The sequence below is a fragment of the Zonotrichia leucophrys genome, chromosome 11 (genome assembly GCF_028769735.1).
Source record: "Zonotrichia leucophrys gambelii isolate GWCS_2022_RI chromosome 11, RI_Zleu_2.0, whole genome shotgun sequence".
NCBI lineage: Eukaryota > Metazoa > Chordata > Aves > Passeriformes > Passerellidae > Zonotrichia > Zonotrichia leucophrys.
The window spans coordinates 17,886,958-17,913,244 of record NC_088181.1 but is presented as its reverse complement, the minus strand read 5'-3'; the positions used below and the strand labels follow the sequence as shown (position 1 = coordinate 17,913,244).

At 49.8% G+C, this 26,287-nt stretch overlaps 1 protein-coding gene across 3 annotated transcripts in view; it reads left to right on the top strand.

The window, feature by feature from the left end:
• Positions 1–4,877: 4,877 nt before the first annotated feature.
• Positions 4,878–26,287, top strand: part of WTIP (WT1 interacting protein) — an 86,072-nt gene continuing 64,662 nt past the window's right edge. The window contains exons 1-2 of one of the 3 annotated variants that reach the window (XM_064723261.1): positions 5,757–5,887; positions 6,297–6,405. In XM_064723261.1, coding sequence (XP_064579331.1) covers positions 6,381–6,405 — 25 coding nt within the window. In that variant the 5' untranslated portion in view covers positions 5,757–5,887; positions 6,297–6,380. Of the gene's footprint in view, positions 6,406–6,554; positions 6,582–26,287 lie in introns of those variants that run through there. The other 2 variants (XM_064723260.1, XM_064723262.1) reach the window with 2 other exon arrangements.

Sequence of the window (26,287 nt, the reverse complement as noted above, 5' to 3'; positions counted from 1 at the left end):
AGTTGCAGTGAATAAGAAGAATGTAAAAAATGTTAAATAGTGTTTTATTGCAGATTTAGAATGAGAAATGACCTGTAAGCCTGCAGAGTGGTGTTAGTCAGAAATATTTTAAATAGTTGCGCCTGGCGAGGGCAGCCATTCAAATACAGTGTGTGCTGCCTGCCAGAAGATGGTGCTCTAAAACACACTCTAGATTTGCAGTTTTTAGAAGCTGAGATCAACTGCAAATGATAATTTTAAAATACAGGTCAGAACAGAGTGATCTGCAAACAAATCACCCAAATCCAAATACGTATTAATGCCCAAACTTCATATTCCAAAATGTTGGCTTGTATGTAAAAGTATTACAACACAAATTAACATAGAGGATCCAAACATGCAAAACAAACCAATATAAACCCAATACAGCTACCACTTCAAAGCAAATCAAAGCTTCAGTCTCCCATCCCAACATATAAACACTGCATAATTTTTTAATTAATTTCACAACTTTTCTTGGGTTTTGTGTTTGTTTGGGTTTGGTTTTGTTTTTTCTTTTTTCATCAGGCTTTAAACAGACCAGAGATAAAAGAATAATCATTTATGTTCCTTACCAAGAAATGGATCCATTTTAAAAGTGGAAAACAGGTGTAATTTCATTAATTTCTTAATGCTGGAGACAAAGAAATAAATTGCAAAAAAGCAGGTAGCATCCAGTTCAGTAGGCAAATCTGCAGAGCAGCTTCAGATTGCTCAGTTGATGAAGTGAGACAAAGAACTCCTTCCTGCATTGTGTCAGGTCTGATATAACACACACACACACACCACACCACAAGTCGGGGGATTTTTGCCATTGTCTTCGCCCAAGCTAAAGTTTCCTTGGGGAGTCCTCACACTGACAGCTTCCCTGCCTTGCTGGCAATGAAGTGTTGGCAGCTGGGGGAGCAAAGGCCCAGCAGTGGCTCTCCCTGCCCCTGGCCCGGGTGGTGCTCCCTTGCAGACCCTGGCAATCACAAGGACCAGGAGAGCTCTGCCTGGGAGGCCTGGCCAGCTGATATCCACAGATCAATAACTCCACCTGGCTCTTTTGCTCCCTTTTTAACTCTTAGACAATGGAGTTTATTTAATAGAAGCAGCTGGCTTTCCTTAATGTCTGATTTACTGAGATAACCTAAAATCAGGCATAAGGATAACCACACCAAACCATGACATGAAGTTTAGCCTTAATAACACTCCCACAGCTCTTATGCTCTTAGTTGCAGAAGTGTCAGTCTTTTTGCAGTATATACATGTTACTGCTGGTTGCTATAATTGAGCAAGTATTTTGAAAATTAGGTAGGGAGAAAACCACATCAGGAATGTCAAGCTGTAACTACCCAGTATTTTGGATTTTCACGTATCTAACAGTGAAAAGAATGATAGGGGTAATCAGTACAGCAACAGCAGCTGTAACTCCAGTCTTTGTTTGCACAGGCTGGTACAGGTGGTCCTCTGTGAGCAATGCAGCAGTGCTGTGTGTGCTGTGTTCCACTGCAGGCACGTTTACTCCACCTGTATGGTCCACACCTGGGGCTGTGCTGCACATAAATGTGAGTTTCTTCCGGTGTGTGACACAAGAGCAGCTCCCTGGTGAAGAGGGGCCAGGAGCATTGCCCCTGCAGCAGGTACAAGATGGGAACAGGGGACCAGGATGTTACTCACCAAGCATAAGCTTTCTAACAGTCAAAGTGAGTGATTTTTACCATTTGATCCACACTGCTTACTAAAAAGGGCTGTTTCCTTAGACTCCCCAGTGTGTTTTTCCATGAGTTCATACCCAACAAATTCCATGCTTCATGACTCAAGTACCAATGGACTTAGTGCAGAAACCTGCTGGCAGCAGAGCAGCACAGAAGCTGAGCGGCCTCAAAAGGGAGAGCAAGGACGGATTTGTGGCTCAGAAGGACAGAGCTACAGAAGGACACTGCTGCTGTAAGCATGAGCTGCAGCTTCAGCTCTGCAGCTCCTGCTGTAAGGATACCTGCCCAAAATGCTTCCTCACATGAGCACGCGGGCAGGGCTTCCCAGCATGTCCTATCCACTCTGTCAGATTAGTAATAAAGCTAGCAAATGTTGTAAGGTTAAATAAAAAACCAACCAGACAAACAAATGGAGAACAAAACAACAAAAAAACAAACAAAAACCCCAAATAAGAAAGATGCCCTTAAAACAGAGTACATTTTTTGACATGTACTCTGATGGGCCAACCTCCCAAGCTGTGCATGAGCCTCTCCCAGTTTCCCAGGAAGACAACCTTACAAAAATGGACACTAAGTGGTGCTAAGTCGGTAACAGGAGGGAACAGCCTCACACAGGCCCCAGGAACGACCAAAGGAGCTCTGCAGCAGTACTGGAGGGCAGCAGGTCACCAGGTGCCCACTGCCACAAACAAACTTCATCCCAGGTGGGGCAGGTGAAGCCTCAAGGTAAAGGCGGTCTCCATGTGCTCAGTGGGAGGGAGCTCTCCTTGTTCGTGGAAGGGACGTGTCCATGTGGAAGGGATGTGTCCATGTGGAAGGGATGTGTCCGTGTGGAAGGGATTTATCCGTGTGGAAGGGACGTGTCTGTGTGCAAGGGATTTGTCCGTGTGGAAGGGACGTGTCCATGTGCAAGGGATGTGTCGGTGTGCAAGGGATTTATCCGTGTGGAAGGGATTTATCCGTGTGGTAGGGACGTGTCCCATGTAGAAAGGATGTGTCCCATGTAGAAGGGACGTGTCTGTGTGGAAGGGACGTGTCCGTGTGGAAGGGACGTGTACATGTGGAAGGGATGTGTCCATGTGGCACAGCTGACAGCTCAGCGTCTGTGCTCACCACTTCACCAGGGTCTGTGGCTTGAGTGCTCCAGGGACTGGAGCTGCTGCTGTGATTCCCTCACAGCTGGGGCACATTCCCTGGACAGTGTTTGCTGCTCATCCCGGGAGCAGGAGCAGCGAGGGACTGCACAGGACACCCTGCTGCACAGGTGCCTCCACCATCACACACCTGCGGGCTGCAGCTGAAATGTAACTTGTTCCACAAGTACCACACGTGGTAACAGCTTGTTTAGGAGATGGGCAAAAAGTTCAATGAAAGACGTGAATGCAGAAACGAGCACTTGGTTCCCAGGAGTGGTGGTGTTTGCTCGTGTATGTCCACATGGACGTGGACTGCCTCTGTCATGCCTAACAGGTTTGGTTTTCAGGTCTTGCCCTGCACATTTACGTGGTTTGTTGTATTTTTTTTTCTGCTGCCCCTGCACACACAGAAAACCAGATTGCCAATGAATTGCCCTCCACTGCTGGGGACCTTTTTGAGTACACAGTTACTTTTAACGTTTAATTAGGTCTGATAACAGAATAAAATGTTCTTGGCACAGCAGAGTGCCTATAGCTCAAATCTGAGCTATATTTCTCTCCCCACAGGGTGGTCAGTGCCCAGAAGTGTAAGGACACCTGTCAGATACCTGTTGTTAGGGCTTTATCAGCATTTCTGCCATCAACACAAATGATTGCCAGGGAGCTGCAGCTCAGTTGCAAAAAAACAAAAAAACAAACCAACCAAACAAACAGAACCCCAAAAAACCCCACAAAACTGTAGGCTGCTGTTTAGCACCGGGGGTCTCGTTCGCTTGCCGTTTTGTGGGGTTGTTTTCTGACATCCCTCCCCGTGAGCACACAGATGTAAATCGCAAGCGGCGCCGGGGTGTTCGTCACCGATCAACAGACGAAGCTCTTGCAGTCACACGCACAGTAGCTGCTTTTTTACACTCCCGTCAGCTCACAGATTGCTTTAGGCCACAATATGTTTATCATATGTCTTAGCGCTGCCTTTTTTTTTTTTTTTTTTTTTTTTAAGACTTAATAAATAACTGGCAACAACCCTCAGCTGCCGTGCTGTAAACACAAGTCCTTTCAGCGGAGGCACCTGGCCGGCGCCGGGGACTCGGCACAGGTGCGGGGCTGCTCCCGCCCTCGGCCCCCGCAGGATGCCGGTGTTGGTGAGGGCAGCCCCGGCCGCAGGTGGGGCACAGCCGCCCCTTCCCCACGCGGGACGAGGCTCCTGCCGGGAGCTTCCAGCGAGGGGCGCGGGCGGCGGAGCCCCCCCGTGCCGGGATCCCGAGCGCTCCGAGCCCCGGCGGGGACCCCCGGCTCGGTGACAGCCCCGCCGCCCCGCGGCACCGCCCGCCGCCAGCCCCGGGCCGGGCGCGGCCGGCCCAGCCGAGGAGGGAGCTGCCGACCCCGCCGCCGAGCAGCGCCGCGGCCGCCCTCTCCCTGACTGACTCGGGGAAAATCATTGTTTGGCTCCGGCATTAGCTACATTCCAGCGGGACGCAGCGCCCAGTCTCCTTCCTCGCATTCCTGCCCCACACAAAGGAGTCCCTGCCTCGCCGCGCCCCGCGCCGCGCTCGCCGCTCCGCAGAGCCCCTCCGGGCCGGCCGCCGCCTTCGCCCCCGCCCGGGGGTGCGGGCGGGCCGCGGCCCCAGCGCGGGGCGGCCGCCGGGGGCGGCGGGGGCAGGGACCCGCCGAGCGCAAATTCCTCCGCGCAGCGCGCCATTGACTGGACCGAGCAACTTATTTAAGGCTGGAAAGTGACACAGGGGCGCCTCGTCTGCGCCGGCCGCGCTCCGCCGGGCAGCCCGGCCGCACCGAGCCCAGCGCCGCGGCGGGGATGCCGCCCGGGTGACCGCCCCGAGCCCGAGCCCGGCCGCCGCCTCGCCGCTCTCTGGACGAGGAGCCGCGTCCGCCGCTGCCCCGCCAGGACCGCGGGAAGGGGCTTTCTTTTGGGGTGCTTTTTGTGTTGCTGGATTTGGGGATTTTCTTCTTTTTGGTTTTTTGCCTTTTTTTTTTTCTTTTTGGCTTTTTTTTTTTAACTCTTCTTTCCCCGCTCCGGGCTGCGCTTTCGCGGAGAGTTCACCGCCCTTCCCCGCCCCGCGCCGCCGGGCTCCGGCAGAGCATGGAGAAGTACGAGGAGGACATGGCACTGAAGGCCACCAAGTTCATGGAGGACCTGTCCCTGTACGAGCCCTGCCCGGAGGGTCCGTACGGCCGGGGCGGCCGCCGGGACCTGGTGCTGCACCCCGACCTGGAGGAGACCAAGCGGGTCATCGCCGCCCACATGACGGCGGAGCAGCGGGGCCGGAAGATGAACGGCACCGCCGCGCCGCCGCCGCCCGCCGAAGGCTTCCCCGCCGCCGCCCCCTGCGGCAAAGCCGCCCCGCTCCGCGCCAACGGCCGCGCCGCCGCCGAGCCGCCGCCGGGAGCGGGCCCGCCGTGCTGCGAGGAGGGGCTGTGCACCCGCTCCGAGGTGGCGCTGCCCTGCTACAGCGGCTTCGCCGACAAGGGCAAGCGCTACTCGGCCGAGGGCTACCGCTACGCCGCGGGCAGCGCCTACGAGGGCGGCTACGTGGCCAAGGGCGGCGGGCGGGCGCCCGGCGGCCCGGACGGCAAGTTCGGCGCCGCCAGCCCGCGGGCCAGCCTGGCCGCCGCCGCCTCGCCGGGCCCCGCCGCCGAGCACGGCAAGTTCTCCAGCCCGCGCTCCAGCCTGGGCGGCGCGGTCGCGCTGCCCTACGAGAAGTTCTCCAGCCCCCGCTCCAGCCTGGTGGTGCCCGGGCAGGACAAGTACGGCAGCCCCCGCGCCAGCCTGGTACAGTACGACGGAGCCGCCCTCAGCCCCCGCTCCAGCTACGCCAGCACGGCCAGCGACACCAGCAAACACTCCAGCCCCCGCGCCAGCCTCACCGGCTACGACGGCGGCGGCAGCAAGCCCAGCAGCAACCGCACCAGCGGCATCAGCATGGGCTACGACCAGCGCCACGCCAGCCCCCGCTCCAGCACCGCCAGCCAGTACTCCTGCACCGCCAGCCCCCGCTCCAGCTACTCGGACTCCAGGTACGGCCCGCCGGGCAGCGCCGAGCCCGAGGGGGCGGGCGGCACCGGGCTCGCCCTGGCCAGCCCCCGCTCCAGCCTGTGCGGCCCCGAGGGCCGCGGCTCGGCCGGCCCCGCCGTGGTCAGCCCCCGCTCCAGCATCTCCAGCCAGAGCTCGCGGAGCTCCCGCGGCTCCATGAGCGCCTACCCCGAGCTGCAGCTGCCGTCGCCCCGCTCGTCCCTGCTGGGGCCCGGCCTGCCCGAGGACGGCGCCGTGCCCGAGCTGGGGGACGTGTACCACCGCATCCATGCCCAGTCCCCGCCGCGGCACGACCCGCAGCACCCGGCCGGCGCCCCCGAGCCGCCGCCCCCCTACGCCTACAGCCCCACCAAAGGCTCCGCTTCGGCTCCCAAATTCAAGCTCCCCTACCAGGTGACGCCGTGCCGGGAGAGCGGCCCCAGCCAGGCGGAGAGGCGGCTGGAGGCGCTGACGCTGGAGCTGGAGAAGGAGCTGGAGATGCACATGAAGAAGGAGTACTTCGGTGAGTGGGGCGGGGGGAGCGGGCGGCTGGAGGGCGGCGGTGCGCGGGGCCTGCCGAGCCGGGAGAAGGCGCGAGTGCCGTGCCCGGGGCTGCTCTGGACCAGGTGCCTGCGGGAGTCTCACATGGCCACAGACACTGTCTGCTGTCCGAAGCGCTTGCACCGTAGTTCACTCCCGGTATGTGAACTCTATCCCGTCTGTTCCTACGCGCTGTGCCGGGATGTGTGCTGCTTCCCTTTCCACGTGCGGCTGGGAGATGAGTGCCTGAAGTGTGGGAGAGCTGCTTGTGCACCGGGGCTTGCTGTGACTCTCGTTTGTCTCCCCTCCTCACGGGCTGCTGAAGCTTCTCTGCTAGCCTCCAGCATCCCAGAGGATGTGGTGTTTGCGATCCTCAGTCTGTGGTAACTTTTGTAAATGATGAGTATGGCTGGTGGAGCAGTTCTTAGTGCCTGGTTCAATGAAATCTGTGCTAGTTCAGAGCACCTGTGGGAGCCCAGCATTGTTCCTGCCCGCGAGGCCTCGCAGGATCTGCTCAGCACACAGGGGAGCACAGGGGAGTTTGGAGCAGAGGAGCCCTCGGCCCTTGCTGAGGTTAAGTCGGCCTGTTGATCACCTTCTGAATTTTTGTTGCTTTTTTTATGAAAGAAAAGTAACTTGAATTGTGCATGTTCTTGAAATGTGGATGAGCGCACGTGTTTTATAGCCACAGTAGTTAGGATTAGGCTCCTCTGCCTTTACTTTGAACTGGATGGCAAAGGCTAAAAACTCCTGTGAGAAGCTGATCCCGGGGTGTGCAATCCTGCCCTGGCTCACGAAGATGATCCCGGGTGTGCAATCCTGCCCTGGCTCACAAAGCTGATCCCGGGGTGTGCAATCCTGCCCGGGCTCACGAAGCTGATCCCGGGTGTGCAATCCTGCCCTGGCTCACAAAGCTGATCCCGGGGTGTGCAATCCTGCCCGGGCTCACAAAGCTGATCCCGGGTGTGCAATCCTGCCCTGGCTCAGGCGAGCACAGCTGCGGGACCGGGCAGCCTCGGGAGCAGCTCGATCGTTCCCTGCTCCAGCGTGGGGATGTCGGAGCTCCTGCAGGGCAGGGAGGGAGAGGCCTGGGAAGGTGGGGATGAGCCAGCCCCCTCCGAGGCCTTTGAGGGAATGGTGATCTCCGTGCTTTGTGTGCGTTCCCCATGAGGACGGAGCCGTGTATCACCGTCCCTGGCTCGGTCGGTGCTTTTGGCGCAGCACCGGGTGCTCTGCGGGAAGGAAGGAGCTCCAGGGCTGCCTTCATTGTCTGGGAGAGAGACCTGGGCCGGCCGGTGCAGGTAGCTAAGTGAGCAGCAGCCTCTCTAGCAGGGAAACCTCTCTGCAAACTGCAGCGGCAGAGTTTCTCCAGGCTTTTGTGCCCAGACAAAGGAGGCTGAATGCAGCGCTTACTGCCTTCCCTCGTCCGTCCTGGGCTGATAAGGAAGCTGATGGATCACCGAGGGATGTTTGCAGTGCTGGCACCTGGCTCGGTGCTGGGGGCAGCTGTGGCTCCCTTCGGAGGGGCGGGAGCGGCGTGGGGCTTGTAGCACACGAACTGCGGCAGGAAATGTTACCCTCAACATTCCCAGGGTCAGGAACAAAATGTAAGAGTAAGAACAAGTTACCTGTGCTGAGCCTCTGGGAGGGGTTTCCAGTGGCCTGGGAAGGCTGAGAGGTGTGATCAGGAGCTCCAGGAGCAAACATGGGGAGTCTGTGCTGGGGATAATTTTTGTGTTTCTCAGAGTTTGGCTGTTGCAGATGCTCTCCCGGCCTCGGGGGGGATGCTCCCAGTGCAGGATGAGCAGTGCCTGGGCCTGGGCAGCCTCTGTGCTGCTCTGGAGGCTCCTGCTGTGGCAGCACCGAGGAGCACTGCTGTGACTTCTACCCTGGAAGCAGATGAAACCCAGAAAACTGGGCTGCTTTGGAAGAGAAAGTTGATTTCTGTGAGCTGCCGAAGTTTGGATAAATCCTGGTGGATTTGATCCCATCTTTTTGGTTCAGATGATCCATGTAGGTGAATGCTGGGTTTTGGCTGAGCCAGTGCAGGAGAGGTTGACAGGGCTGACCACAGCCCTGGGTGAGAGTGAGAACAGAACAGGGAGAAGTATGGTTTTAGTTCGACTTACCTGCGGGTGTCTTAATGAAGGGAAGCGACGAAAATGCCTTGATTTCACTGCAGTTTGTCCATGCTGCAGCTGTGAGGTGTCTGCATGGCACTGGCACTCAGTGGCACTCCTGAGGCAGTGGTGGGTGTTCTTTGGTGCCTGTCGAGAGCAGAATTGCTGAGCCAATGGTCCAACAAGGTAGAGGGGACAGAGATGCTTTACTGTTTCTTAATTAGATTAGCTCAATTGTATAATGAGTAAATGCTGATATGAGGACAGCAGGCATTTGCTGTGCTCTGTGTCCTGTCGTCGTGTTGTTGTTGTCTGCCCCCACACCCCCAGTAAAATTAAAAATGGAGCAGTGTGCTATTTTGGAACTGAGGTGAAGGGACTGGCCAGCTCTGTTTGGAGCAGGAACAGCCCTGCCCTCCCCTGCTTCCATGCTGGCTGTGGGTCACTTTGTGTGAGTGTGGTGCTGGCAGGCCCTGGCTGCTTTCCCACCCCTCCCTGCTTCAGGAGGGAGCCGTAGTGTGGGACAGATAATTATGAGATGGGGAGAAGTGCAGGGTCTGATCTGCAGAGAGGCTCTGGGGAGCCCAGCCAAGCAGGGTGCAGCCCTCAAGCCTCCTGTGCTGCTCTGCTCTGCTGTGCTGGGAGCTTTGTTTTACTGCTCCAGCTTCTCCATCCTCCCCTTCCCTCTGCCAGGCTGCAGTGCATCTGGAGAGAGAAGGAAGATGCCCCCTCCTACCCTTGGTTTAATCTGAGTAAAGGTGCCAGTGCTGCCAAAAGCAGGGCTCTGCATCTGCCCAGTTGCACAGGTGAGCACAGCACCATTCCAGCTCCCTGTGCTCCCACCAACACCTTGCAGCCACCTGCACTCACTGATCTGACAGAAATCAAGCCTGCAGAGGAGGAGGGAGAAGAGGGAAGGTTGTTTGGGGCTGGATTGGCGAGTTGCTCCAGCTCATCCTTGTCAAAGAGATGGCTGGGGCTGACCCAAGGGTGCAGACAGACCCTTCCTTTGGCAGCAGCTGAATTGGGTAAAGCTGTGAGACTTTGTTCCCTTGTAGCTGCTTCCTGTGCATTCCCTGTCCAAACCTCTTCCTCCTCAACCCTCTGAGACCCCCTCTATGGCAGTTTGGGAAATGTGCTTGGTTTAGTGTCAGATGCTGGGAAGTAAGGTAATAAAAAAATACTTTCACTCATTTTCATAACTCTTTTTAGCTGAACATTGATATGAGGTGAGGTAAAAGTTGTTTCAGGCATGTTTTTTAAATGAAATGTTCATCCTGAGGTGTCAACAGGACATTGGCGGGTGTTGGAAAGTCATGAGCTCAGGCACTGTCTTAAAATCTGTTTTCTTTGCGGAATACTTGTCTGATGTCTAGGTGTTGGAAAAAAGTGTGAAATTAAAGTTGTATTTTGGCACACCCATCCAAATCATGCATCCTTGTAAACCTGTGGCTTGTCACCTGCCAGGCAGGGAAAGGTCCATGCTGAGCACTTGGGCTGTTTGGCTGCTATTTCTGCAGCAGATCTCTCTGCTGGAGTGGTGTCAGTAGTGCAGGCACTGCTGCAGGGGTGCAGTCACTGCTGGCAGCCCCTGCTGTGCTGCAGCCATCCCCAAGCAGGGCTCTGCTCACCTTTCCATGGGGATGGGATCCAGCCCCAGAAGCAGGGGTGTCTCAGGGGGGACACAAAGCCTGATTAATTCTGTTAATAATGCACTCCTCAGCTTGGCACAGCCCTGCTGAGTGGCCTTGACTTTTGGGAGCTCTCTCTTCCCATAAAGCCATCCAGCAGAACCAGCACATGTTTGCTGGAGCAGCACCAAGAAGCAGTGCTGATAACATGGTGCTGAAAAGCCTCTGGCTTGGCAGGGGAGGGAAGGGAAGACTGGGTGAAGGGAGGAAATAAGTCTCTAGGCCCATCCAGGCCCTCTCTGCCCTTTTTGTGCATAGTCATCCATGTAAATCTGGATTTGAGCCCTGCAATATGCTCATGAATTCAGAGCTGTATGTTTGTGCTTGTTCTGTGTGTGCAGGTTGATGTGATGGAAAGATGTTTATGCAAGTGAGATCAAGATTAAGACACACAATAAGTAACAGTGTTAAGTCTCTAAAAGCTGTATTGCACAGAGATTAAATTTGAAAGTTTGAATGAAATTTAGATGAGCTTGCAGTTGGTCAGCAGAACACTTGAGAGATTTGCTATGGAGTTGTTTTCAGTCTTAAGAATTCCTGAAGGTTTCTCTGTGAAAATATTAGTTCTTTCCATCCTGTTTCCATCAAGTAAAGGTGTAATGATTGATACATCATATCCTTTGGGGGGATAAGCAGTGGTTTACTGTCTGGGAATTACTTTCTATTTCTCTTTTGCTGGGCTTAGAAATTCACCCAGTGTTGGTAAGCAGTTGATGTTCTTCAGCATTTGCAGTTGGGGCTGCCCAGAGAAAAAATAACCTTTGATAGGCAAACACTTAAACAGAAATGAACTCCCATGGTGGGGTCCCTGCAGTGCTCAAACGGGCTGTGTACCTCAGAGTTCTGCTTTTTATAATCTCCCCATTACAGCTGGAAAATGCATTGCTGAAGCTGATTTGAGAGTGGTCAGGCTTTTCTGGCCAAAGGGCAGGAAAGGCTCCAAGGAGGTTTGTGCTCAGGGGAAGGGGCAGAGGAGCTGCCCTGGAGCTGCTGGGGTGGCAGCATCCTTGTCAGCCTGTCCCTGAATGGGGCAAGGAAATCATGGTCAGAGTGATAAAATCTGTAGCTGGAACATCATCCAAAGGCAGGAAGGAATAGAAAGGTGAGGAGAGAGAAAGTAGAAGGAATTACATGGAAAAAGCATGGGATAACACAAGTGTACAGAGCTGGGAAAAGGCAATTTTGTCTGTGGCATTGAATGTGCTATGAAGAGAGTCCTTGTGACTCTCCTTGAAGTTGGGAATTGATGTAATAACAGCAGGGGAGAGTTGTGGAGTGTATGTGTGGTTTTGTTTTATTAGGTATACTAGATAATGTAACATGTATAATTAACATGAAATGGGAATTTGGGTGGCTGTAACTTGGATGGCAGCCTGTGTTATGAATGGGGACAAACATTTTCTTATCTCCAGTTGCAGGACACTTGGCTGTGGATGGGACATTGTTTCATAGCAAATGGTCTTTCTGTTTCTTTTTGTTTCTCATGCTTTTACTCTGATAAAAGTAGCGTTAAAGTAGTGTTAAAAGCCCTGTGTGTAAGAGGGCAAGGAGAAAACCCTTCTTCCAAAGAACTGGCATGTGTTTGACTGGGGTGAGGTTCCAGGACCGAGGTTTGTGCCTGCAGGACAAGGGCTGGTGCAGGTGTGAGCATTGCTGTGCTGGTTTGTCCCTGAAGTTGTCTAGTTTTTACATCTAAAATGTGTGAATGGTACAAGTTTGTGTGCTGCCACTGATGGCTTCATGGCAGCAGGTCTAGGCTGAAATCCTTGATATCCACAGTTAATGAATTAGGATGTAAATGGCTCTTGGCTGTGTGGATATTGGTGCTTAGAAAACACTCTCAAAGGAAGAGACTTTGCCTAATCCTAAAGTGATTATTTTTTAAAAATGCTAAAATTATTATTTAAAAAATGGCCCAAACTTGGCAAAATAATTTTCAGGTATGTAATAGGATTGTTCAGCAATTGAAAGAAAATAAACTGGCAGTGATAAGCCAGGTAGTTTTACTAGGATCAGAACATTTATGCAGGTATTTAATAAGCTCTACACTTGGCCTTCTACCTACTTCATGTGCCCCAAATATCCCAGGATAGCACTTCACAGCACTTTGGCAGAGTCTAGTTGATTGTTAGTATAATTGTTAAATAGTTATTGTGATTGTTCAATAATTTCCTGTTCTGTGGCTGGAGAAGCTGAGTGTGTTAGAGTGTGATGTGGTGGTTGATCTTTGTGCCCACCCTGGACAAAGTGCCTGCTCTGGAACAGGGATGTGTGAAATAGAGCAAAGCAGGAGCAGCCAGAGGATGGATGCAGGAATGTGCATGGTGTCTGTCAGCTTTGTTAGGAGCTTGGGAGGGCTCCCTTTGGAGGGCTCTGTTCAGGTCCTGGCAGGACCATCCTACCTGGGGCTGTGCTGTGGCATTGCCTGTGACAGCTCCTGGGGCTCCAGCAGGATTCCTGCTGGCTTGTTAACTTCAGCTCTGAACAAAATCAGCAAAGGTGCCAATGATCAACCAATAAATGTGCTGTTTGGCTGGACTTCTCTGTGACTTTTCAAAGTGCCTGAGTGGGTGCTTTCTCTGGAAGTGAGTTTTCTGCCTTTTTAATTTTTCCACTGGAGCAGATAGCTGCGTTCTGTGGTATGTGTTATCTCTCCTTGTTAACCTCGCTGGGTTGTTCTGGCTCCCTGTCAGCATAGCCCTGCTTGTTACTGTGCTGAGACTGAGCACAAAAAGCAGCCAAGCCAGTCATGTATCTCTTCCAGCTGGAGTATTTCACATTGTCTGAAACTTCATTCCCTGTTTCTTGGAGCAGTTTTTACTAAATCTCCAAAGTCACATTTATGGTTCCAGCAAAGTTTTAAGAAAAGGCCTGTGACTGATGAAGGGACAAACACTCAGTGATGCTCAGCTGAGATGTCCTGTGCACACAACACGGAGGGGCTTGCACAGGGACTTGGCTGGGGGTGAGGATTTATTATATATATACAGTGATATATGTGTTATTTATTATATATATATATAGGGTTATATGTGTTATTTATATTATATATATATATATGGTTATATGTGCTATTTGTTATATATAGAGTTATAGATGTTATTATATATATGGGGTGATATATGTGTTATTTATTATATATATAAGGTTATATACATGTGTTATTATATATATGTGTTATTTATTATATGTATATAAGGTTATATATATTTATTATATATATTTATTATATATATTTATTATATGTATTTATTATATGTATTTATTATATATATATGGTTATATGTGCTATTTGTTATATATAGAGTTATAGATGTTATTATATATATGGGGTGACATATGTGTTATTTATTATATATATAAGGTTATATACATGTGTTATTATATATATGTGTTATTATATATATAAGCTTATAAGGTTATTTATTTTATATATAGGGTTATATATATAATGATATATAATTATATATATATATAATGATATATATATATAATTATGTGTATATATATATATATAAATTTTAATATATCTATATTGGGTGACACTTATTTCCAAATCTGCAGTGTTTGAGAGTGAAGGCAGGGTGCAGTGTCAATATCAGAGCTTGTCATGAAGTAGGGAGTGCATCAAATGGGCAACCAGGAGGCATTTAATAGGTTACAAAAGTCATGTCTCATGTGTAATATTGCTCTTTTAAGAATTTGGCTGAAAAAAGCTTGTTTCAGTTCAGAATGTATTTATAGTTTTTTGGAAAAGTAGATGGCTGTTGTGGAAGAACTGCTAGGGACTTTCATTGTTTCCCAGCCATCCAAACATTTATTTAATTGGTGAGCTGTTTCACTGCTGACACCTCAGAACTCCTGGAAAGAGAAAACAAGATGTTTTCTTCCTTTAATGTGGTCACTTGAAAAAATGAGAACATTTCAAAGTTAAAATAAAGAGGAACAGAAAGCCATTCCTAAATGCAGTTTGACAGTTGAGCATGTTTGGATGCTCCAGCTGGCTTGGATCATATTTCCTGTGGTCTGAGGAGAGCCTGTGGCCTCTCCCAGGCATGGGAAATACCCTTTTGTTCTGGTGGTCACGGCACAAACCTTTCCCTGTGCTGCAGCTCATCCCCAGGGGGCTGGGCTGGGCTGGGCTGGGGGGTCCTGCTGCAGGAGACTGTATTATATATAAATATATATATATATATACATATATATATATACATATAAATACCCTCTGTATTTATACCAGGATAGGGCCACTCCTGGGTCAGGTGCTGCTGAGGGACACTCAGGGATGTCCCAAATCTCAGTGCCACTGATCTGAAGCTCCCTTCTGTGTGTCTCTGCAGCATGTGTGGGTTGGGAACCTTTGGGAACCTTTGGTTTCTGACCAGGTGGAAGAGGAGTGATAGTGGCTGTGATAAATCAGACATGGGCTTGGCTGGACTGAGCCAGCCCAGGGCTCTGATGCTGTGGCTGTTCTGCTCTCTTGCCCTTGTGGATATGACATTGCCTTCAGTAGTGTTGGAGCAGGATCTTGGTTTTCTGTGTTTTGCTGGTGTGAAATTGCTGCTAAATCCATTTGTTTGGGTCAAATGTTGAATGACTGGACAATAATCACTGACAGAGTGATTCTGAGCAAGGGGATAGCGACTAAACTTTGTCACTTAGCTCTGGTTTCTCTTGCTCACAGAAGTGTGTTCATCTGGCTCGTGCTGCTCCTGCTGCCTTGCCTGCTCCTGTCACCACCCTGAAATGCAGCAGGGTCAGACCCTGTCTGTGCATGCTCTCACCTGTTCCTTCCCTTCCCTTCATAACTCTGCTGGTTCAAAGGGAATGTTGATTTTTGGCTTTCTTTAAAGAAAAAGAGAAGAAGCAAAAGATGGTGGAGTGCAATCTCAGCTAAGGCAAGACAACTGCATAGCAGGCAGTGGAGAGATCTGTAATTGGTAAAATCTTGGGCTCTCTGTGTTCCTCTGTGTTGTGGCAGTGCTGTTAGCCTTGAGCATCCTCAGGTGTAGGTGTGGCAAACTGACAATTCCTCAGGGAGCAAGGCAGAGGTTTTGATGAATGGCAAAAACTGTTGTAGCTCTGTTTTTTTGTTTTGTTTTGTTTTTGCCAGGCAGTTATGTGAAAATTTTCTGCAGTTGGTGGGCTGCCCATTTTTAATCAAAGCCATGTTTCCCAAACCTAAACACTCAATAGGAAACAGACCTGCACACCAATCAAGTGTGTTGGAGCCCATATTTGGAGCTGGTTTCAGAAATAAGCATGTAATTTTTTTGAAGTGTATGTCAGTAGCTGGTTGTCTTGCAAAGTCTCTTGGCCTGCTGTACCTGTTCCTGGTTGGAGCAGGGCTGGGCCTTGGCAGTGCAGCCCTGCAAAGCTGCAGTGGTGCAAAGCCGGTGATGCTGGAAACCCCCATGACCTGGGTGCAGACCTGGGGGGCTCAGCTCAGGGTGGGGAAAACCCTCAAGACATCTCAAAATAAAATTCATGCAAGGTATTTGGAATTCTTGCAGCTTTATTCAGAAGATGGAGCACATCTGATAAACCCTGTGCTGCCTCATGAGTGACAGTCCTGTTGAAGTCATGGGTGGCATGATGGACTTGTTTCTGACAGCTGGGACTCATCTGGAGCTGCTTTCATTATGCACAGAGATCAGGCAATGAGGAAATTCACACCAGTGCTTTTCCCTGGCTGTGTTTGCCTGCCTGGCCCCTGCACCTCCCAGCCATGGAGAGTCCCAGGTGTCCCTGCTTTGTGCTCTGTAGGAGCTCTGTGCTGTTTGCCTGGGAACCTGGTGCTGCAGCAGGTGAATGCTTTTGTGCCACAGTTTGCAGGAGATTGGTGACTGTGAGCAGGGGGAGCAGTGGTGTGGGACAGGGCAGAGATGCTCTGTGTCCTGTGACCTCTGCAGCTTGTACCAAGTCATTTCTGGGCACATAAGTCCCAGATTGCTCTGCTCTCAGGGTGGGGCGGAGGATGAGTGGATGGAATGGAGGCTGGTGCAGATGTGAGCTGTGCATCCTCTGCTTTTCCTCTTGTCATCTGCCCAGAGCAGGGGTCCTTTAAGGAACCCAGAGCTGGAGAGGATGTACAGCACAGCTCCAGGCACAGACAGGGCTGATGCACATGAACTGCAGTTGTTCCTGTTCTAGGGATCCCCCTGGGTGTTCTAGGGATCCCCCTGGTGCTGCCTGTGCTCAGTGAGGTGCTGGGGCTCTGAGGACTCTTGCCATTTTATTCCTTTGATTACCTTTTTCTTTTTTTGCAGCAAAATAATAGGTCCAGTCTATTCTTAATATCTTTTTATGAAATGATGGCAGTCACCAGGTGCTAGACTCAGGTGCTGTTTCACAAACAAGTAGAAAAAAGCTTGTTTTGCTTTGCTGGAAAGAGAATCTCCCAGTCTTTCCGTGTGTTGGTTTTGAGGGAGACCCTCCTGTGTGAGTGACAGTGCTGGGGGGGCTGGCTGTTCATGGAGAGTGGGGCAGCAGCACCTGCAGCTGGTCCCTGCCAGTTCAGAGAAAGGGAAGAGCTCAAATACACATCATTTTGTTTTGTATATGTTACTATATTCTAAAACCTTAGAGTTTAAATTTTCTACCGTGTGATGTTACACACTTCTATTTAAACTACACACACATAGTCTTAGTTCTGTTATTCCGGTTATTTTCCTGTTATTTCTGTTGTTATTATTATTTTGGAAGCCTTCTCCATGGCCTCAGGTCAATGCAGTGTTCTCCTGGGGGTCAGCACAGAAAGTCTGACATTCTCAGTAGCCAGGGTTCCAGCAGCTCTGAGCTGGGGCTTTGAGCCCAGCATGGATGAGGTTTGCCCCTTGCAGGAGTTTCTGGCAGAGTGCAGATGTGGCAATTCACTCACCAAATCCCACATTCCCTGAGAGCAGTGGGGCTATTCCACGTGGGGTGGAATGACTGGAGTGCCAGACCACACCTTTTAAAAAAGCAAACCCAAGAAACCTCTCTGACCTGTTGAGAAAATGTATAAAGAGAAGGGATGGCTTGGGTTAGGCTGGAACAGCCTTGCATGCTGTGTAAGGGCACAGTGATGGTGGCTCCTTTGGGAAAAGGCTTTCCCAGCCCCTCTTCCCCACCTGGGAGGAATCCAGGCTGCTGAGGAACCAGCCCAGAGAGAGGAGATGCACAGAGCTCGCCCCAGAGAAAACACTCTGAAGTTGTGCCAAGTGCAGACTTGCAAATCAGCTTCCTGGTGTGCCAAGTGTGTGAAGCTCTGCCTTTCCCTGCTTCCCACCCTGCTCCCACCTCCAGGGGTTTGTCTGCCTTCCCCATGGGGGTGGCAGGAGGGATGGAGCAGGGAGCAACTCAAAGCCATGTGCTGGCCTGGCCTGGCTGGACACCACATCTCACTCTGTCTCCTTGACTTCTGTAACTCACCAGAGGGAAATAAATGAACCCACAAAACAAAACCCCTGAGCTGAAGGACAAATCCTGGACTCCTTTGTGGCAAATTACTGGGTGTTTTGCTTGGTTGGACTGGCAGAATTGGGAAACCTGGGGTTAGATTATTTTAAGGTCAGAGAAAAATGCATTTCAAGTCTGGGGGGAAGGACTTTGTTTCATTTTTCTGACAAAGTGCCCCTTGAATAGTGAGCATTGATTTAGTGCTCTGTTCCCAGCTGGGTCAGTGCCTGCATGGACAGTTTCCAGCCCTGCCCCAGGTGTCACTTTGTCACTTGGTCCAGGGGGATGTGCACTGGCTGATCCCAATGGTCAGAGTTTCTCTCCTGCTCTTTGGGGTGGGATTGTCCCTGCTTTGGCTCCTGGTCCCTCTCAACATCCAAGTGCATGGTCTGTGTGGGCTTCTTCAAGGACTTGGATGCTCTGGTCCTCAAGGTTGCTGTGGACTTGGCTGTGATATTTGAAAGCAGAGAGGAAGAGATGTGCAGTGTGTGTGTGGGGGGACATCTCTTCAGAGGGTCAGTCCCTCTGGGAGTGCCCACTGCAATTGGGTGCTCACCAGTGTGCACTTGGGGAGATTCTAACTTAATGTTCCCATACAACGTGGAAAGGCAAGAGATAAATTTGATTTAAAAAACCCAAAAAAACAGGGAGGCTGCTGGGAGTTCTGGCAGATACATGGTAATATTTGCTTAAGTTTCTGAGAAATGCATTATTTCACTTTTATTATTAAGCTTATGTCTGTGTATTTGCATTCCCCTATGTGTTTTCTGGGGTTTTGCCATTGCAAGGCAATGTCTGTTGGTCCAGAACTGCCAGCACCAGGGCTGAGCTGAAAGTGCTATAAACTCACTTTGTTTTTCATTTGGGCCATTTTCATTTTGGTCAGGGAACCAAATGATGGGGCACTGTGAGGGAATGTTAGGTCATGACTTCAGTTTTGCTTGTGCATGTTGTAAATTAGATTGGGAGTACAGCCACAATGCAGTGAGATGAATGAGAGTGTGCCCTTCTAAAGAGACAAGAGCTGCACACCCAGGTGACAACCATGTGTAAAACATCTCCTTAAAGAGTGGAGATCTGGGAGCTGGAGGTGCTGCTGGTGCAGGCTCAGTTCTTCATGCACACTACTGTTCCCCAAAAAAATGCCAGAAAAAGTGCCCAAAAGTGTCCAATTAGCCTGCAAATCAATTGCTGTTTGAATTTTTTGGACCATGCAGCTTGCAGTTTCTCACCAAGCAGTTGACTCAAGTCAACAAGATAGGCGTTGTCTCGGGGTCTGAATTAAGTCAGACTGACTCCAGGCCCAGTGTGACCACTGGGGAGCAAACAGTGGCATGGTTGTGCTTGCGCTGCAGCCAGGGCAGGGCACCAGCCTGGAAGCACCAAAATGGGGGAAGAAGGAGATAAGGATGTTCTGTGCAGGCTGGAAAACAGAGGTCAGAGCAGGTGGCAGTCCACAACAGGAGTAGAATAGTTCAGATGTTCTCTCAGAGAGTTCTGAGGTCAAGTGATGAAGAAGTGGTGGCAAGTGTCGTGCAGGGGACAGAGTTTGGGGCCTGGGGACAGGCAGGGTTTCAGGGCTGAGCTGGAGGTGCTCCTGCTGCCAGCTCTGAAGGGCTGGGTGCTGGCTGGGAGCTCAGCCTGGCTGCAGAGGACAGGGAGCAGCAGCTCCTCCTTGGCCACCCTGTGGATGTGTGTTCCTCCCTGCACAGCCATTCCTGCCAGCCTGAGTCACAGCTCCACTGCAGGATGAAAGCTGTGGCTCCACCAGCTGAAAACCAATGGGGAACAACCATTTTGAGTGATCTCTGCAGGGTTGGTTTGGTTTTTTTTTTTTTTTTTGGTTTTTTTTTTTTTTGTTTTGCTTGAAGAAATGTCTCTCTTGCAGTGGTGGGAGACAAGCAGAGAAGATGTTGAAGACGTTTTGTGACTGGTACCAGAGTGAGGCACAGTCTGCTGTAATTGAGGATCAACAATGATTCCTTCTCCAAGAGGGACAATTGGCTCCTCTGGAGGAATTATAAAATCCTTCATCTCTCAAAGGCACCAGTGGGAGAAACAGTGGATGTGCAGGCACCAGCTCAGTACCAACTCTGTGCTTCACTCTTAACCTTACAGAGAAAGCACAGTGGGGAGTTTCATCATTGATTTGGTAAAAGCTGCCCTTTTTTTCATGGATATAATTACAGAAGAGGTTATATTCATCTGCAAACAAAGGCTCTAGTATTTTTTTTAAGCAGAAATAATTTTTAAAACCCCCAACAACTAAACTAATTCTTTTAGCTAGTTTTCAAAAGATAAGTTTTGTGGGTTGTGTTAGTTGCTTTGTTGGTTTTTTTGCAAGGAAGCATTGAGGAACCCATTTATTGGTGAATACAGTGAAAGGAGAGATTCCAAAAGGGCTTTTGTGCAATTAAGGGAATGTTTGCATTAGGTTGTGCTGCAGTGATTTAACACATGAGAAGGAAAAATCCCAGCTGAGTGATTTACACATGGATCTCAAATGTTTTGATCAAAGGTCAGACTCAGAAATGCATTTATGCTTATTTTTAAGTCCAAAGAGAATCCAGTGGAGAGTTAAATCTCTAAGTAGGCATTTAATGTGTAAATATTCACAGGTAGCTCTTTACTTAGCCATGTCATTTTGCTGTGAGTTTAGACAGAGCCAGATTTACTTGGAAGCTGAAGTCTCTAGTACCTACAACAGGGGAGAGCATTTCTGTGGACTGAACTGAATTTGAATATTTCATGTATAAGTTCTGCTTTTTACTGGCCTACAGGAGTTCTAAAGTAGGTTGGGAGAAGTGAAAAGGGGTCAGGAAAACTGGCTGATTTTTCAAGGCTTGCAGTGTCCAGGTTCAGGAATGGTCCATCCTGACATGCCGGAAGTGGCAAGAGGCTGCATGGGTGAGCAAGGGGTTCTGAAGAAAGAAATGGAAAGGATTTGTGTTATATGTAAGGGGTGGAAACAGGGACAGCTGACCTGGGGGACTATCCAGAGACACAACATCTTCAGCTGGCGCTGGTGAAAGACAGGGAAGTCAGGGAGTATTTCTGTAGGCATGTGAGAGAAAGGAAGACCAGGAAAAACATGGCCAGGGATGCTGGGTTGGCCTTCTGGGATGAAAATCTTGGGGAATCAGGGGAGAGCTCTGATGCTTGATCTCTGGTTTAATAAAGCTTTTGATGCTGTCACCCATAGCATCCCTCTGCACAAACTGGTGAGGTACAGGCTGTGAGAGGGACTGGAAAGTGGCTGAGCTCAGGTGGGACCAGCAGGATGAGGCTGAGCTGGAGCCAGTCACTGGTGGTGTATTGCAGTGTTCACAGGGTCCCATGATGAGGGAAGAGATGAGAATCTTGACTCCATGTTTCAGAAGGCTGATTTATTATTTTATGATATATTATATTAAAAGAAAATTATATATTAAAACTTACTAAAAGAATAGAAGAAAGGATTTCATCAGAAGGCTTGAAAGGAAAGATAAAATCTTGTGACTGACCAGAGTGTGAGACAGCTGGACAGTGATTGGCCATTAATTAAAAACAATCACATGAGACCAATCACAGATCCACCTGTTGCATTCTACAGCAGCAGATAATCATTGTTTACATTTCATTTCTGAGGCCTCTCAGCTTCTCAGGAGAAAAAATCCTAACAAAAGGATTTTTCGTAAGATATGTCCATGACAGTGGTGCCCCTCAGCAGTCTATGTCCTGGAGTCAGCAGTGTTTGACATCTTCATTAATGATGGCACAGAGTGCCCCTCTAGCCAGGCTGTGGATTGTACCCCATGGAGGGTACACATGGACTGATGGAAGGGATGGATGTGGTGGTGCTCAGCAGGACTCTGACAGGCTGCAGACATGTGGGAATGGGAACCTCAGGAAATTCAGCCCAGGGAAAAGCCAAGTCCTGCACGTGGGGAGCCACAGCCTCACCCAGTGCTGGGAGCAGCTCTGCAGAGAGGCCCTCTGGGGTCCAGGCTGGGTGTTTGGCAAAGGAAACCACAGCAACTGGAGCTGGAGTTCAGGCTGACCACCCTGGGTAATGGATCGGAACCATCATGTGTAGCCATGATATTTTCTGAAAAATCCTTTCCTTAGGATTTTTCCTCCTGAGAAGCTGAGAGGCCTCAGGAACAAAATGTAAACAATGGTTATCTGCTGCTGTGGGATGCAACAGGTGCATCTGTGATTGGTCTCATGTGGTTGTTTCTAATTAATGGCCAGTCACAGTCAGCTGGTCTGGACTCTCTGTCAGAGCCACAAGCTTTTGTTATCCTTCCATTCTTTTTCTATTCTTAGTCAGCCTTCTGATGAAATCCCTTCTTCTATTCTTTTAGTATAGTTTTAATATAATGTATATCATAAAATAATAAATCAAACCTTCTGGAACATGGAGTCAGATCCTCATCTCTTCCCTCTTCCTCGGACCGCTGTGAACACCGTCATGATCATGGATCAGAACCACCCTGAGTCATGGATCAGGACCCTCATGGATCCTGGGCACCCTGGAGCTGCCTGCATGTCCTGGGTGCCCCGGGCTTGGTGCAGCCTGGGTGTCTGGGCACTTTGCCCTCAGCAGCTGTGTCTGAAGCAGGGGCTGGCAGTGGGGTGTGCCAGCTTTGGCTGTGGGTCTCCTGGGTGGGGGGACACTCCAGCTCCCAGGCAGTGCCTGTGGAAGGTCCCTCTGTGCACTGGGAGCCTGTGGGAGCTCAGCTCTCATCCAGGCTTCCCAAAGGCAGCCCCTCCTGTGCCCACCTCTCAGGTGGATGCCCTGAAACCTAAAAGGGCACCAAACAACTACCACATACTTCATACTCAGATGTGAATGATCCTTTATTGCTTTTGGTATGATCCTAGTGGGAATCCCTGCTTTAGCCCTGCCATTGCACTGGGCTCTCCAAGGACGGGTCACAAGCAGCAGCTGAAGTGCAAAGGGTTGCCTCTTGCCATCGCTTCTCTGTTTTGCTGAGTTTTAATTAAAACCAGATAGAGGAAAATTTCTCACTGTGTTTCCAATTTTTAGTGGTTTCACCTGCTGTTGAAAATTGCACCAAGACAGAATGGTAAAGGGATGATGCAAAGAGGAATGAATGCTCCTTTTAGTGGCTATGAATAGAGCTTCTCATATCAGTTAAGCGTTGACTTATAATTATGAAAAGATTATAGGTTTCTGTTATTTTTTAGCCAGTCCTTTAACACATAAATTAACTAACATTTCATCACTTCATGTGACCTTTTAAAGTGGAGGAGGGAGGTTTGGCTGATGAAATTCATAAGATCACATTTATTTGGAGATGTTTACTGTAACTAACAAAGCCTTTTCTATATGCTCACTCTTTCCCTAGTTATGCAGTTCTCGAGGAGGTGATTTTTGCTGTTTTTCTAGAAAGACTTTTAAAGAATAATTATACCAGGGAAGTTTGCTCTTCAACTGTGCTTTAGTTGTATTTTTGTAGGAGTTGCTAGAAATTGAGCCACAACTCCTTTGCTGTCTCATGACTGTGGGTGGTGGAGCTGATGAGTTTCTAAATAAGAGATGTTTGGGTGTTGGGGTGCCAGGAGTGGGAGGAAAGAGCATCTTGTGTCTTGTTCCTGCCTTGGACTGGAGTCTGGCATCCAGGTTCCAGGAAACAGAGTCCATCTTCCAAAACCCCTCCTAAAGAGAGGATGTCTGTCTGTCTGTCCTCCATGGGGATGGTGGGTAGGGTGAGCCTGCAGGAGGCACCAGGGAAATTCTGGGGTCTCCTGTGATGTGTGGCTGGGTCCTGCCATACTTTGTGAGGACAAGGCTCAGTGCACAGGGATCATGAGCAAAGAGAAATCCTTTCCCCCTCAAGCAGATTGCTCTTTGGCAGGAGCCACTGAGGCCAGGGGGGTTCCCTGTTTGCATCTCAGTGCCAAGGGCTCTGTGTTCTCAGCAGCTTAGCACTTCAGCTGGGGGGCTGCAGTTTCTCTGCAGGGCTTTGGGTGCAGTGGGCAGGCTGTGAAAAGAGCAGGTGATGCCAAAGCCCTGGGACAGGTGGGGGCTGCTAGGAGCTCTCCAGTGTCTTGGATGTTTGTCCCTCAGTGCCCAGGTTTGCAGGGCAGCCAGGCACTTGTGTCACTGGTCTGTCTGTGAGAACAGAAAAGGTGGGTGGCAAAAACAAGCGTGCTTTTGGACACAGTCTGCCAGCTCTGCCTGCTTTTGTCACTGGCTGGGAGAGAGCTCATAACTGAGGGCATAAACATGTGCTTCTTAGCTGGGTATTGTGACCATACCCATTTTACATCTTTTTCATCAGAGAAAACTAGCACTGTGGGTTTCTTTTTTCTTTTTTTTTTTTCCCAATTTCTGCCCTTTTATACCCACTTTGCTCCAGTTTCAAGATGTCAAGATAACAGTCTAGGTCAAAGTAGGGGATAGGGATGGTCCTGGGTGTAATATTTGTGCATTTCTGGATCATTCATTGATACTATTTGGATGTGGATCAAGTGTGTGTTCACATTTGTGTTGAATTAGCCAGACAGACACATACCCTGGAGTCCATTCCAGCTGCTGGAGAGCAGACTGTTACCTGATCCAGGACTGACAATACTTGATGCAGCAAAAAGTCAAAGCAGTCCAGACAGAAGATACCTGACCTAGCAGAGATCCCACCAAGATGAAGTTAACTATCAGTACTTTACACTGCATGGCATCTTTTTCTATGGTACTAAGGGTTGTAAAGCTGGATTTATTCAGGTGCTGGAATGTGGCCTCCGGTGCTGCTGCCCATGCCAGAGGAAGGTTCAGTGTCAGTCAGAGAGAGAGCTGTCCACTCCTGCAGCTCTGGGTGGTGCTGGCTCCAGTCCCTGAAGGTCAGGAGCTCAGGTCCTCCCATGGCTGTGGGAAGCTCAAAGTTGCCCCTTTGCAGGAATCACTGCAGACAGGAATCTGACAAAAGCCTGGACAGCCCCTTGCCCACCTTGGGTCAGCCTTGGAGAGCAGCTGAGCACATGGGCAGTGTGTTGATTTTCTAACTTTTACTTTTCCCCCCCAGCTGAATTCACAGGCAGGAAATGAGCCCACATCTACAGCATTTAGTGCTGCTGTTTCCCAAAGGTAGAGGAGGCAAAATTAGAATATCCTGTTTACATGTCGTTCAAGCTGTGTTTGAGCAGCTGTCCCAGGGGTTTTCAGTTTGCTGGATCAGGACAGGCTTCTCTTACAGTCTGAGCATCTTCCTGTGTGACTGGAGAGTGTGGCTGCCTGCACTGAGCACCTCCCTGGCCAGCCCCACAGCTCAGAGGGGACAGCTCCTCACTGTCACCAGGCTGGGGAAGCTGAGGCTCACCAGCTCTTTCAGGACTGAAGATGGGAGAAACCTATGACAAATTACTTTCTGAAATGGTTGTTCCTGTACCTTACAGGAAGGTACATTCCTCCTCCTGATGTTCTCAAAGCATCTTTGAGTCACTGGACCTGAAATGTATGGGAAAAAAAACTGGTTCAGAGGGTTGAGGTGACGGATTTTTAAGTCACTTCCAGCTTTTCTTCAGTGAGTAGTTCACTCTTTCTCACTATTACCATGGTATAATACCTACCTATAGCATGTTTGTGTTTGAGCAAACCCATTTGTGCTTCTGGGAACACTGAAGGGCCTCCCTGGGGCCGGGGTGACCTGTGAGAGGTGTCAGCACCTGTGTGGGATGGGGGCTGGGAGCTGCTGGGTTTGTAGCGTGGTGGTGACGTAATTCCTGCCTTTTCCAGGCTGTCATGCTCCTGCTGGAAACAGACAGTTATCTAAGAAAATAGCAGAGTGCACCTGGAAACTTTTAGACCAGACTCCTTGTTTAATCATGAGCCCATTTGGAATAGGAAGGCAGCTGTAATAAATGACCTTTTTCTGCCATGTATTCCAGGGATGACTCATCTGCAGTGTCAGGGAATGCAATGAGCAGTCTCCAGGCTGCTCTGGAAGCTGAGCTCTGCAGCTCTGACACTTCTGCAGTTCAGGGTGTTTGGGCTGCATCCTCCCTGCTTGCAGTACCACTCTTCTTACCTGCTTGCACAGGTTTCTGTAAGCTGAAGTATTTAAATTAATTCTGTCTTTTCCATGTCATCTCAGAAGGTTTTTTTGTCTTAAGACCACAGAGGTGTCAGTGACACATTTAATTTAGAAAAGAGCCAAGACAAAACTAAAGGTGACTAAGAACATCAAAACTGGAAAAGGGGGTTGGTGCAGTAGGCTTTGTGACTGGTTCTGTACTGTGAACACTGTCACTTACATAGAAAAAATCTGCAATATGTAGATAAATGTACTATTACAGGAAGGAAAAACAATGGCCATATGAGCTCTAAATATTTAGTTTGTTTATTTGCTGTAATAAAACTGTCTCAATGTCTGTAAACCTGTCACTGGAAAATAAAACTTGATGAAAGGTCTACAGTCTGACCTTGCGTTGTGCCAAAGTCTGAAGTAATGGCATGGGCAAGCATCTCACCCCAGTGCTCAGGTGATTCCAACTGGTTTAATCAGCAACTGGTATAAATTGCAGTATCCATGATAATTTAAAACCAAGTACAAGTTTTTTGGAAAATCTCTTCCATCCCCCTCTGTGAAGTGCCACTTGTTGCCTGTAGGAT